Source organism: Hyla sarda, chromosome 9 (assembly GCF_029499605.1).
Source record: "Hyla sarda isolate aHylSar1 chromosome 9, aHylSar1.hap1, whole genome shotgun sequence".
NCBI lineage: Eukaryota > Metazoa > Chordata > Amphibia > Anura > Hylidae > Hyla > Hyla sarda.
In genome coordinates this window covers 35336297-35349686 of record NC_079197.1, presented here as the reverse complement: position 1 = coordinate 35349686, position 13390 = coordinate 35336297, and the positions used below count along the sequence as shown (strand labels likewise).

The window sequence follows — 13390 nt, the reverse complement described above, 5'->3', positions numbered from 1 at the left end:
GTGTGCAGCAGAGCTATGTGTATACCATGCCTATAGCATTGTGTGCAGCAGAGCTATGTGTATACCGTGCCTATGGGACTGTGTGCAGCAGAGCTATGTGTATACCGTGCCTATGTGTATACCGTGCCTATAAGACTGGGTGCAGCAGAGCTATGTGTATACCGTGCCTATAGGACTGGATGCAGCAGAGCTATGTGTATACCGTGCCTATAGTACTAGGTGCAGCAGAGCTATATGTATACCATGCCTATAGTACTGGGTGCAGCAGAGCTATGTGTATACCGTGCCTATAAGACTGGGTGCAGCAGAGCTATGTGTATACCGTGCCTATAGGACTGGATGCAGCAGAGCTATGTGTATACTGTGCCTATAGTACTGGGTGCAGCAGAGCTATGTGTATACCGTGCCTATAGTACTAGGTGCAGCAGAGCTATATGTATACCATGCCTATAGTACTGGGTGCAGCAGAGCTATGTGTATACCGTGCCTATAGTACTAGGTGCAGCAGAGCTATGTGTATACCGTTCATATAGTATTGTGTGCAGCAGAGCTACGTGTATACCGTGCCTATAGTACTAGGTGCAGCAGAGCTATGTGTATACCGTTCCTATAGTACTGGGTGCAGCAGAGCTATGTGTATACCGTGCCTATAGTACTAGGTGCAGCAGAGCTATGTGTATACCGTGCCTATAGTACTAGGTGCAGCAGAGCTATGTGTATACCGTGCCTATAGTACTAGGTGCAGCAGAGCTATGTGTATACCGTTCCTATAGTACTGGGTTCAGCAGAGCTATGTGTATACCGTGCCTATAGGACTGGATCTAGCAGAGCTATGTGTATACTGTGCCTATAGTACTGGGTGCAGCAGAGCTATGTGTATACCGTGCCTATAGTACTAGGTGCAGCAGAGCTATATGTATACCGTGCCTATAGTACTGGGTGCAGCAGAGCTATGTGTATACCGTGCCTATAGTACTAGGTGCAGCAGAGCTATGTGTATACCGTGCCTATAGTACTGGGTGCAGCAGAGCTATGTGTATACCGTGCCTATAGTACTAGGTGCAGCAGAGCTATGTGTATACCATGCCTATAGTACTAGGAGCAGCAGAGCTATGTGTATACCGTGTCTATAGTACTGGGTGCAGCAGAGCTATGTGTATACCGTGCCTATAGTACTAGGTGCAGCAGAGCTATGTGTATACCGTGTCTATAGTACTGGGTGCAGCAGAGCTATGTGTATACCGTGCCTATAGTACTAGGTGCAGCAGAGCTATGTGTATACCGTGCCTATAGTACTGGGTGCAGCAGAGCTATGTGTATACTGTTCCTATAGTACTGGGTTCAGCAGAGCTATGTGTATACCGTGCCTATAGTACTAGGTGCAGCAGAGCTATGTGTATACCGTGCCTATAGTACTGGGTTCAGCAGAGCTATGTGTATACCGTGCCTATAGTACTAGGTGCAGCAGTGTACAGTGTACACTGATATTTACCATATTAACCCTACACAGGATAGCAACACTGCACATTGATCTGAAGAGTGAATCCTTTATGGATACAGATCACCTCTGTACAGGATTTCTGAAACACTTGCTCTCGGGCTACGTTTACACGGGGCACTCGCAATACGGTACCGCAATGCAACTGCAGTGTGTTAAAAAAAAACTATATAAGAAAACGTACACATCTCACGTGCAAAAGACATAAACGCCTCCTGTGACTGCACTTTTTTTTTTTTTTTTGCACGAGCCCTGGCCCCTCCCACACACACGTGACTCATCACGTGATCGTGACGACACCAAAAGGTCCTTTTACTTCCTGAGGCCCGAGCGGTTACGTCAGGTGGAGGCGACTTGTCCGGGAGTCTATGGGAAGCGGATGAGGAGCTGAGGTGAGGGACTGGGGGCTCCGGTCCGGTCATTGTGTGGGCGGAGAGGAGCTGTAATGGCCGCCCATAGACTTTGGCCTCCATCATGTTTAACCTCTTCATGACTGGGGAATTGTATTCTGTCCTTTTTTTAAATGGGCCCCTGCAGCCTGTTAGCTGCTCTATGATACATACAGCTTTATCAGCTCTCATACACCGACAATAGACCTCTACCCTGGTGCATCCACTAGACTTTATAGGGACTGTGCCACTAATGCAGTGTTTTCCAAACAGTGTGCCTCCAGCTGTTGCAAAACTACAACTCCCAGCATGCCCGGACAGCCTTCGGCTGTCCGGGCATGCTGGGAGTTGTAGTTTTGCAACAGCTGGAGACACACTGTTTGGAAAACACTGCACTAATGCCTAAAGCTGGAATTGCCCTCTAACCCCAATTTCTGACCCCGTAACAGGGATTGGAGAGATCTCTGCTCACAGCCACGAGCAGTAATGACCACAGCACCCAAGTGGTTTTAACCCCATAAGGACTCAGCCCATTTTGGCCTTAAAGGGGTACTCCGGCGCTAAGACATCTTATCTTCTATCCAAAGGCGAGACCCCCGTGATCTTGCACGCAGCACCCCGTTAGAATCAGTCCCCGGAGCACGTTCGCTCCGGGTCTGATTGCTGGCGATCACGGGGGAGGAGCATTGTGCTGTCACGGCCCCACCCCCGTGTGACGACACGCTCCGCCCCCTCAATGCAAGCCTATGTGAGGGGGCGGGGGCGTGACGTCACAATGCTCCGGACCCCGTGATCGCCAGTAATCTGACTCGGAGCGAACGTCCTCCGGGGACTGATTCTAACGGGGTGCTGCGTGCAAGATCACGGGGTTCCCCAGCGGCGGGACCCCCGCAATCAGGCATCTTATCCCCTATCCTTTTGGATAGGGGATAAGATGTCTTAGCGCTGGAGTACCCCTTTAAAGGGGTTATCCAGGAAAAAACCATTTATTTATATATATATATATATATATATATATATATATATATATATATATAATCAACTGGCTCCAGAAAGTTAAACAGATTGGTAAATTACTTCTATTAAAGAAATCTTAATCCTTTCAGTACTTATGAGCTGCTGAAGTTGAGTTGTTCTTTTCTGTCTAAGTGCTCTCTGATGACACGTGTCTCGGGAACTGTCCAGAGTAGAAGCAAATATATCCATAGCAAACCTCTTCTACTCTGTGCAGTTCCCGAGACAGACAGAGATGTCAGCAGAGAGCACTGTTGCCAGACAGAAAAGAGCAACTCAACTTCAGCAGCTGATAATTATTGGAAGGATTAAGATTTTTTAATAGAAGTAATTTACAAATCTGTTTAACTTTCTGGAGCCAGTTAGATATAGATAGATGGATATATAAATATTTTTTTTTTTCCTGGAATACCCCTTTAAGGACTCAGACAATGTTATTTTTATGTTTTTGTTTTTTCCTCCTCGCCTTCAAAAAAATCATAACTCTTTTATATTTTCATCCAAAGATAAGTATGAGGGTTTGTTTTTTGCGCGACCAGTTGTCCGTTGTAATGCCATCACTCACTTTACCATAAAATGTATGGCGCCACAAAAAAATACTATTTATGTGGGGAAATTAAAAAGAAAACCGCTCCGCCCCTCAATGCAAGCCTATGTGACAGCTATCGCGCCCCCTCCCATAGGCTTGCATTGAGGGGCGGAGCGTGACGTCACACGGGGGCGGAGGCGTGACTTCACACGCCGCCGGCCGTATGGTCGCCGGTAATCGGACCCGGAGCGAACACGCTCTGGGGACTGATTACAAACGGGGTGCCGTGTGCAAGATCACGGGGGTCCCCAGCGGCGGGACTCCCGTGATCAGGCATCTTATCCCCTATCCTTTGGATAGGGGATAAGATGTCTAAGCACCGGAGTACCCCTTTAAAAATAACGGTCATCAGTTATCATCTGTTATTACCAGTTATTGCATCCTTTCTTTTTTTTTTGTCTATTATAAAATGAAGGCAGTAAAAAAGCAGGATGAGACCTGTAGTGTGAAAGGGGCCTAAGACCATTGGCACTCCCGGTGATGAGATTCAGGGGTCCCGATGGCTTTGTCAATAAAGGGATGTGTCTGGGGGCTGAGACCCCCTCTGATCACTGAAGCAAAGGGGCAGCAGCACACGGCTGAGCTTCTTCAGACCTGGGGATGCAAGTAGAGTGATGATATATGGGTTCAATGATTGTCTATGAGCCTGTACACCACTTATCACTATCTCCAAGGATCAGCTCAGCAAAACTTAAAGCGTACCTGTCAGATCCCAGAAAAAAAAGTTACTCAGTCCCTAATCCTGACCATGTACTTCAAAATTTTTTATGCCTCGATCACCTATATTTATGATAAAAATCCCTATTTTTATTAGATTGCAGTGTTAAAAATCCTCTTAGGGGAAGAGGGAGGTGATTGGTGTGTCTGCTCATGCAGCCTTGTCCATGATTCATGGACAACCCTGATGCTGCTGCACGACTGGTTAGTGTCCCATTAGGTATGGGGACCCCTAGTGGTGGGATTTTCAGTAGCAGTTTTCTTCATGAAATATTAAAAATGTTTTATCCATATTACAAACAGTCTTTAATTTTCAACTTTTGGATCTGACAGCGCAATTTAACACAGCTAAAGGGGAGCGATGCCTGTGCCCCTTTGCTTTAGTGATCAGAAGGGGGGGGGGGTCATAAGACCTGGACCCACTAATTGACTCATCACAAGTGTGTGTGTGTGTGTGTGTGTGTGTATGTATGTGTATATATATATATATATATATATATATATATATATATATATATATATATATATATATATATATACACCGTATTTATCGGCGTATAACACGCACTTTTTAGGCTAAAATTTTTAGCCTAAAGTCTGTGTGCGTGTTATACGCCGATACACCCCCAGGAAAGGCAGGGGGAGAGAGGCCGTCGCTGCCCGCTTCTCTCCCCCTGCCTTTCCTGGGGTCTAGAGCGCTGCTGTCGGCCCTTTTCACCCCCTGGTTATCGGCGCCGCTGCCCGTTCTGTCCCCCTGACTATCGGTGCCGGCGCCGATAGCCAGGGGGAGAGAAGCGGCGCCGACAGCCAGGGGGAGAGAAGGGGCAGCGGCACCCATTGCCGGCGCCGCTGCCCCGTTGCCTCCCCCCATTCCCGGTGGCATAATTACCTGAGTCCGGTCCACTTCTCCAGGCCTCCGTCGTGCGTCCCCGGCGTCATTGCTATGCGCTGAACGGCGCGGCGCATGACGTCAGAGCGCCGCGCCGTGCATAGCAACGACGCTGGGGACGCACGACGGAGGCCTGGAGCAGCGCGGACCGGACTCAGGTAATTATGCCACCGGGGATGGGGGGAGGCAACGGGGCAGCGGCGCCGGCAATGGGTGCCGCTGCCCCTTCTCTCCCCCTGGCTGTCGGCGCCGCTTCTCTCCCCCTGGCTATCGGCGCCGCTGCCCGTTCTGTCCCCCTGACTATTGGTGCCGGGGGTGAAAAGGGCCGACAGCAGCGCTCTAGACCCCAGGAAAGGCAGGGGGAGAGAAGCGGGCAGCGACGGCCTCTCTCCCCCTGCCTTTCCTGGGGGTATATCGGGGTATACACGCACACACACGCATCCTAATTTTTTCATGGATATTTGGGTAAAAAACTTTTTTTACCCAAATATCCTTGGTAAAATGAGGGTGCGTGTTATAGGTTGGTGCGTGGTATACCCCGATAAATACGGTGTATATATATATATATATATATATATATATATATATATATATATATATATACAAAATAAAACTCAACGTATGTATGCATGTTCCACAAAAACTTCCAAATGGCTAAAGATATTAACATGAAACTTGGCACACATGTTGCTTATATGTCACCAACAAACATAGGATAGGTGATTTAACCCTTACCCACCCCCATTTGCCAGGGGCGGGGTTTATGTTTAAAGTCCCATACAAGTCAATGGAAAATATATGTTACTGCATAACTTCCAAACGGCTGGAGATATTTCAATAATACTTGGTCACATGTTACTGATATGTCCACATAGGATAGTTAATTTAACCCTTAACTACCCCCATTTGTGAGGGTCGTGGGTTTTTGTTTAAAGTCCCATGCAAATCAATGGGAAATGTATGTTCCCACATAACTTCCGTACGGCTGGAGATATTTCAATACCTGGTACACATATTACAGGACGGGATAGGAGGTTGGGAAAGGAGTTCGAGATAGGAGGATGCGATAGGTCGGGATAGGAGGACGGGATATGGGGTTGGGATATGACAACAATATATGAGGACGGGATTTGAAGTCAAAAGCTTCCTCCTTTGTTGATTTTCCTCCCCAACAAGGATGAGGAAGGAAAAACCGGGCAACGCCGGGTACTCAGCTAGTGTGTGTGTGTGTATGTATATATATATATATATATAATTAGTGTGTGTGTATTGCTGGTTACAGGGTCTAATGGAGTCAGAAAGAATTATGACTCAGATTTGTCAATCTCTTAATAACTAAACTGCCCGGCTTTGCCCATAACAACCAATCACAGCTCAGCTTTACTTTTACCGGAGCTTGTTAACTTATGAAGGCTGGGCTGTGATTGGTTGCTATGGGCAAAACCAGGCAGTTTGGGTTTCAGGCAGAATGATAAATATGGGCCATTATGTTTTTTGTCATTACTTTTGTAAGCTGTGATTGGATTCTTTGGGTAAATCACAGTTTTTGCCCTAAGGCGTTGTTCACACGGTGGAATGTCTGGACAGAGCGCCAGCAGAGCAGGCTTGTGCTAGGACCGCTCGGAAATGAGTAGTCTCATAGATAACAATGCATTTCCGAGCGAAATCTGCAAAATGATTGAACAGGTTCAATGTCTTTGCGGGCGCTGGAATCTGGATTTTCTGCCACAGAAATTCTGCCGTGTGTACAAAGCAGCAGAATCGCATTGAAATCAATAGGACTCTGCTGCTGTGTAATATCTGTGAGGAAGATTTAGGATACGTTCACACTGAGGAATTCTTGCGTGAAAATCCCGCTGCAGAATTTTCGTTTTTGTTTTCGCACATAATTGACATGGAATTCTGTGCGGAATATAGGAGCAAACTATTTTTTTTTTTTTTGTGGACTACGACCACTAATTAGAATTTCCCCTTTTTTCGTGCGGAATTTTTTTTATCATTGACTTCAGTGGACTTCTGCTCGCGTATTCCGCAAGAAGAAAGAACATGTTCGTTCTTCTAGCGGAATTAACGCAGTGTGAACAGTGCAGCGTAATATACATTGAAGTCAATGGCAAAAACAGAGGTTAATTCAAGAGGAAATTCTTCTTTAATTACTCCGTGTGAACGGACCAGACAGACTGATAAATCAGGGACCATGGGGAAGATTTATGAAAACCTGTGTTGGGGAAAAGTTTACCAGTTGCCCATAGCAACCAATCAGATGGCTTGTCCCAACATATTTTCTATCATGTGCCAAATTTCTTTTTCCCCGGCATGGCTCTCTGTCTGGTTTCAGTGCCATATAATGGTTTTCAAATGGACTTGAGATGCACTAAAAATCAAATCCTACTCGTCTGCCCTGCTCCCCCACATCTGCCGATATGATGCCTTCCAGTGCCTGCTGCTTCCACCATACCCGCAGAAAATGCTCACTGAGCCAATTGATGTCATAGAAAGAATGAAGCAATGTGCACCAGGGGCTGTGGGGGGGATTGGGGCAGAAGAGTATGGTTTGTCTTTTATTTTTAGTGTACCCCCTGGTCCTTTCTAAAACAATAATTTGGTGTTGGAATACCCCTTTGCATGCACTATTTCTCCCATTTCTATCTTTTGTCACAAAATAACGTCCGTTATTAATAACGGGCTATAACGGGTTAAAATGGCGATTAGAAAAATCCCATAGACTATAATGGGATTTTCTAACGGCCGTATAGGATTTTGTTACTGCCGTTTTCAGCTGATTTTCAGACGGAACTTCGTACGGATCTTTAAAACGGAGTCATTTTGTAGTGTGAAAGGCGCCTTATAAAAAAAACTGTTCAGGTTGTTGCCTAAATAGAATGGTTCTAGAATTTCCATTCATATGTGTCTATTGCAGCTATAGTAGCCAGATAGTTGGAAAGGGGTTAAAGGTTTTTTTATCATTTTTAAATGAACTGGTGCCAGAAAGTTAAATAGATTTGTAAATTACTTCTATTAAAATTTATTAAAGGAAAACTGTCCGCTTTCTCCCCCTGCACTAACCAGCAGTACTGGCTGGTAGTGCGGGGGACGCTGATCAGTTTGGTCCTTACCGTGCCCAGATCTGCGGCGCCGTTCAGCCGTAATCTTCTATTTTCGTAATATGCAAATTAGATGTTAACTAGCACTCTGACGTCAGTGCCGGCTGCCGCAGTGCCGCCCTCCTCATCGATATTCCTCCCCACCCTCCGCCTCTCCCTCTTCTCCCCGCTCTGTTATGAAGTGAGAGGTGAGGAATATTGATGAGCTGGGCACCGTTGCAGCCGGTGGCACTGACATCAGTTGGCCCAGCCGGTGCCAGTTAGCACCTCATTTGCATATTCCGAAAATAGCAGATTACGTCCGAACGGCGCGGCAGATCCCGGGCACGGTAAGGACCAAACTGATCAGCGTCCCCCGCACTACCAGCCAATACTGCTGGTTAGTGCGGGGGAGAAAGCTGACAGTTTTCCTTTAATCCTTCCAGTACTTATTTGCGGCTGTATACTACAGAGGAAATTCTTTCCTTTTTTGGATTTATTTTCTGTCACAACCACAGTGCTCTCTGCTGACACCTCCATGTCATGTCCATGTCAGCAACTGTCCAGAGCAGGAGAAAATCCCCATAGCAAACATATGCTGCTCTGGACAGTTCCTAAAATGGACACAGGTATCAGCAGAGAGCACTGTGGTCGGGACAAAAGAAATCCCAAAAGAAAAGATTTTCCTCTGTAGTATACAGCCGCTAATAAGTACTGGAAGGATTAAGAATTTTTAATAGAAGTAATTTACAAATCTGTTTTCACTTTCTGGCAACAGTTGACTTTAAAAAAAAATAAATAAATAAATAACGTTTTCCACTGGAGTGCCCCTTTTAAGTATGGATGACTGGAAATCTGTAGGAAGAGATCTTGAAGAAGCGGAACTAAATGAGAGAAGAAAGTTCTGTTAGTATGTAATGTATATTTTGTATTCCCTAGTGTGGTCTTAGATCTCAGACTACAGGTGTATCGTCATGTGGGGTCTGTACATCCTATGGCTACATTCACCATTACCTGTGCTGTTAATGTGACAGAAACCTTGATGGACCCCTGTATAAATCAATTGGAGCGGTTTGGTCTATTGTATGAAGCCGTGATATAGGTGCGAATGGAGTAAAGTCTTTGGGTGCAGTGTTTGCTATGTTCATGTATAAACATACGACCTCATACAGCAGTTATGTCCAAACTGTGGCCCTCCAGATGTTGTAAAACTACAACTCCCAGCATGCCCGGACAGCCGTTGGCTGTCCGGGCATGCTGGGAGTTGTAGTTTTACAACATCTGGAGGGCCACAGTTTGGACACCACTGTCATACAGCTGCATACATCAATCATATACAGTCATGGCCGTAAATGTTGGCACCCCTGAAATTTTTCAAGAAAATGAAGTATTTATCACAGAAAAGGATTGCAGTAACACATGTTGTGCTATACACAAAATTATTGCCACCCTTAAATTAATATTTGGTTGCACACCCTTTGGAAAAAAAATAACTGAAATCAGTCACTTCCTATAACCATCAATAAGCTTCTTGCACCTCTCGGCCGGAACGTCAATCGGCAATCGACTGATTTCAGTTTTTTTTTCCAAAGGGTGGGCAACCAAATATTAAAGGGGTATTCCAGGCCAAAACTTTTTTTATATATCATCTGGCTCCGGAAAGTTAAACAGATTTGTAAATTACTTCTATTAAAAAATCTTAATCCTTCCAATAGTTATTAGCTTCTGAAGTTGAGTTGTTGTTTTCTGTCTTACTGCTCTGATGACTCACGTCCTGGGAGCTGTGCAGTTCCTATGAGGATATTTTCCCATCATGCACAGCTCCCGGGACGTGACATCATCATTGAGCAGTTAGACAGAAAACTTCAGAAGCTAATAACTATTGGAAGGATTAAGATTTTTTAATAGAAGTAATTTACAAATCTGTTTAACTTTCCGGAGCCAGTTGATATATATAAAAAAAAGGTTTTGCCTGGAATACCCCTTTAAGTTAAGGGTGCCAATAATTTTGTCCAGCCCATTTTATGAGTTTGTTGTGACATTATGTCCAATTTGCTTTCTTTACCTCCCTTTTTTTGTTATTTAGTTCCAATACACACAAAGGAAATAAACATGTGTATAGCAAAATGTGTTACTGCAATCCTTTTATGTGAGAAATATTTCACTTTCTAGAAAAATTTCAGGGGTGTCAACATTTACGGCCATGACTGTAAAATCATAGAACCCCTGTAAGATGTGATAACCCGTATCCCTAGAATAACTGGATGTAAAAATATTTCCTTAATTGATATAGCCGTGTATTTTGCCTTTTCAGAACCGCCATCATGTCAGAGTCCGAAATCCTTCGCTTCCGCTTCGAGCAGCAGGGAGATGTGGTTTTACAGAAGATGAATATCCTCCGAGAGCAAAATCTGTTTTGCGATGTGTCTGTATATATCAACGACGCAGAGTTCCACGGACATAAGGTTGTGTTTGCCGCTTGCTCCACGTTCATGAGGGATCAGTTCCTGCTGAATCAGTCCAGACAGGTGCATATCGCTATATTGCAGAATGCAGAAGTGGGACAAAAATTGCTCCTTTCCTGTTACACCGGCGTCCTGGAGGTCAGAAAGAAAGAGCTTTTAAAGTATCTTACAGCAGCCAGCTACTTGCAAATGGTTCACATTGTTGAGAGGTGTACGGAAGCTCTGTCCCGCTACCTGCAGAGTGAGACGTGCGACAATGACGAAACTCTGCATCCAAGTAAAAGTCCTCTCTGTCCTACTGATATGGACGCTGAGAAGGGTCAGGATAAGGACTGTGAGATCATTGAACTGTCAGAAGACAGCCAGCTGAATCTGGATTACCAGGTTAAGAAGGAAGGAAGTAGTCAAGCGGAGCTGCACAGCTTAGATAGTGAAAAGAACGATCTGTCCTCTGTACAGATTGACTACAAAGACAATGATATCTGTGTATTCAGGATGGGGTCTATGTCTGACAATGAGAACCAGGTGGACAGTGAGCAGTTCTCTCAGCCCTGCACTTCTTCTAAGACAAATATGTACTTCTCGGACACGCAGCACTCCATGATCAACTCCACCGTGGAAAACCGTATGAGTGATTTACCCCCCAGTCACTTCCAGAACTTTCAGGATGGAGGGAATCCTTCTTCTGGCATCCTTCATGGTCTTCATAGCCCTGCAGAGGGAGTCTGCTCCTGGCGGCATCAGTGTCCCAAGTGTCCTCGCGGGTTTCTACATTTGGAGAACTATCTGCGCCACTTAAAAATGCATAAACTTTTCCTGTGCTTGCAGTGTGGAAAAACGTTCACCCAGAAGAAGAACCTGAACAGACACATCCGTGGTCATATGGGTATTAGACCATTTCAGTGCTCCGTATGTCTGAAAACTTTTACTGCTAAGACTACCTTACAAGACCATTTGAACATCCACAGCGGGGACCGTCCCTACAAGTGTCATTGCTGCGACATGGATTTTAAGCACAAGTCAGCCCTGAAAAAACATCTTAGCTCAGTACATGCGAAAGGTGTAGATAAGCCGAGCCTGGACTCCATTACAAAAATCACTATAGACTATGATTAGTCTCTTCTGTAAACTGCATGAAGTGGGTCTTCTAGAAACATTGCCTCAATTGGCTGGATTTGGAATTACAGCTCGGCCCTGTTTCAGCTTGGGTTAAACTGCAGTTCCAAATGCAGCCAATGGAAAGAGTAATGATGTTTCTTGGTGGGGGGGGGGGGGGGTAGAAAAACCTATTTTTCCAATTCCATACAGCATCTTAAAGGGGTACTCTGCTGCTCAACGTTTGGAACAAACTGTTCCTGTACACTGGAGCCGACGCCGGGAGCTCGTGATGTCATAGCCCCGCCCCCTCATGAAGTCATGCCCCCCCTCAATGCAAGTCTATGGGAGGGGGGCATGACTGCTGTCATGAGGGGCGGGGCCATGATGTCACGAGCTCCCGGCGCCGACTCCAGTGTACAGGAACAGTTTTTTCCAAATGCTGAGCAGCAGAGTACCCCTTTAAGGCCTTCTTTGTATACACGCACTGTTTTTAAGTGTTTTAAAAAGCTTGTTAAATGAAACAAACTAAAAAAAAAGTAAAAACTGAAAAAAACTGTGGGTGGAAAAACAAGTAGTGATTGTGGCTTTATTTATTTATTCATTTTTTTTGCCACAATTAAAACATAAGATGCACAAAAAAAAGAGCATGTTTTTTTTGTTTTCTCTTTCTAATCCTGTAGAATTTTTTTTAGGCTATGGCTGCATGGGGGACTTGTGGGACTGGTACATCACAACTGATAATGTGAATGTGGTGACCTGCACGTTAAAGAGGACCTGTCAATAGGTTTTTAGGGTACACAGTTATTGCATGGCTGTATAGGGTTTTTGTCACTGAATCTGTACATATCTCTCATTAGTTCATTAACCCCTCCAGCGCTGAGATATCAAAGTTTTGAATATATGTAAATTAGGCTTCGGAGCCCGCTGCGCGTTCCCCCTTGGGTGCTAGAGCCCAGTACAGTTCGACCCCTTTACCAGTTAGTCACTCCACTACTGGTCACCCCTCTACTCCCCTCCCTGTGTGGGTGACTAACTGGTAAAGACTGTACTGGGTTCTAGCAAACAAAGGGAACACCCAGTGGGCTCCAAAGCCTAATTTGCGCTAATCTCTGCACTTTAGGGGTCAGTTAACTAATAAGAGGTATGTTTGGATTTAGGGTCAAATCCCCTCTATAGCCATGCCCTTACTTTAAACCCTAAAACCTGCTGACAGGTCTTCTTTAATCTGATATGGCATATATCCATACCGGCTTAACTCTGCAACCACAAATATCAGTAGTTGTAAATTTTACTGTGTAACATTGTTGACTTAATGTTGCTTTCAGAAGTAGCTCTGGCCTTAAAGGAAAACGGTCAGCCTTTTCACCCACACTAAACCCAATACACTGGATTATAGAGTGGGTGAACAGGAGGCCAAAGAGGGGTCACTTACTAAAATATGTCCAGTAGGTCCTGAGATATGTCTCCCAGAAGATCCTCTGCTAAATTCAGTAAATTGTGCGCTATGGGCGGGGGCACTTTTTTTTTTTTTTTTTTTAGGCTACAGCAAAAGCTACGAGGCGGTTTGCAAAGCAGATGTTATTTTGGACATGCATATAAATTTTTTTTTTTTTTTTTTTAGCACAAAATGCTGAAAAGAAGTCCCGTA

General features: G+C 45.0%; 1 protein-coding gene across 1 annotated transcript; it reads left to right on the top strand.

The window, feature by feature from the left end:
* The first annotated feature begins 1796 nt into the window (after positions 1–1796).
* Positions 1797–11912, top strand: ZBTB6 (zinc finger and BTB domain containing 6). Its single transcript, XM_056539161.1, has 2 exons — positions 1797–1890; positions 10494–11912. The coding sequence occupies exon 2, from the start codon at positions 10504–10506 to the stop codon at positions 11758–11760; it is 1257 nt and encodes a 418-aa protein (XP_056395136.1). The 5' UTR covers positions 1797–1890; positions 10494–10503; the 3' UTR covers positions 11761–11912.
* The last annotated feature ends 1478 nt before the right edge of the window (positions 11913–13390 follow it).

What these genes read in the sequence shown, in the direction of transcription:
- ZBTB6 (XM_056539161.1), top strand. Translation starts at nt 10,504, where the DNA reads ATGTCAGAGTCCGAAATCCTTCGCTTCCGCTTCGAGCAGCAGGGAGAT.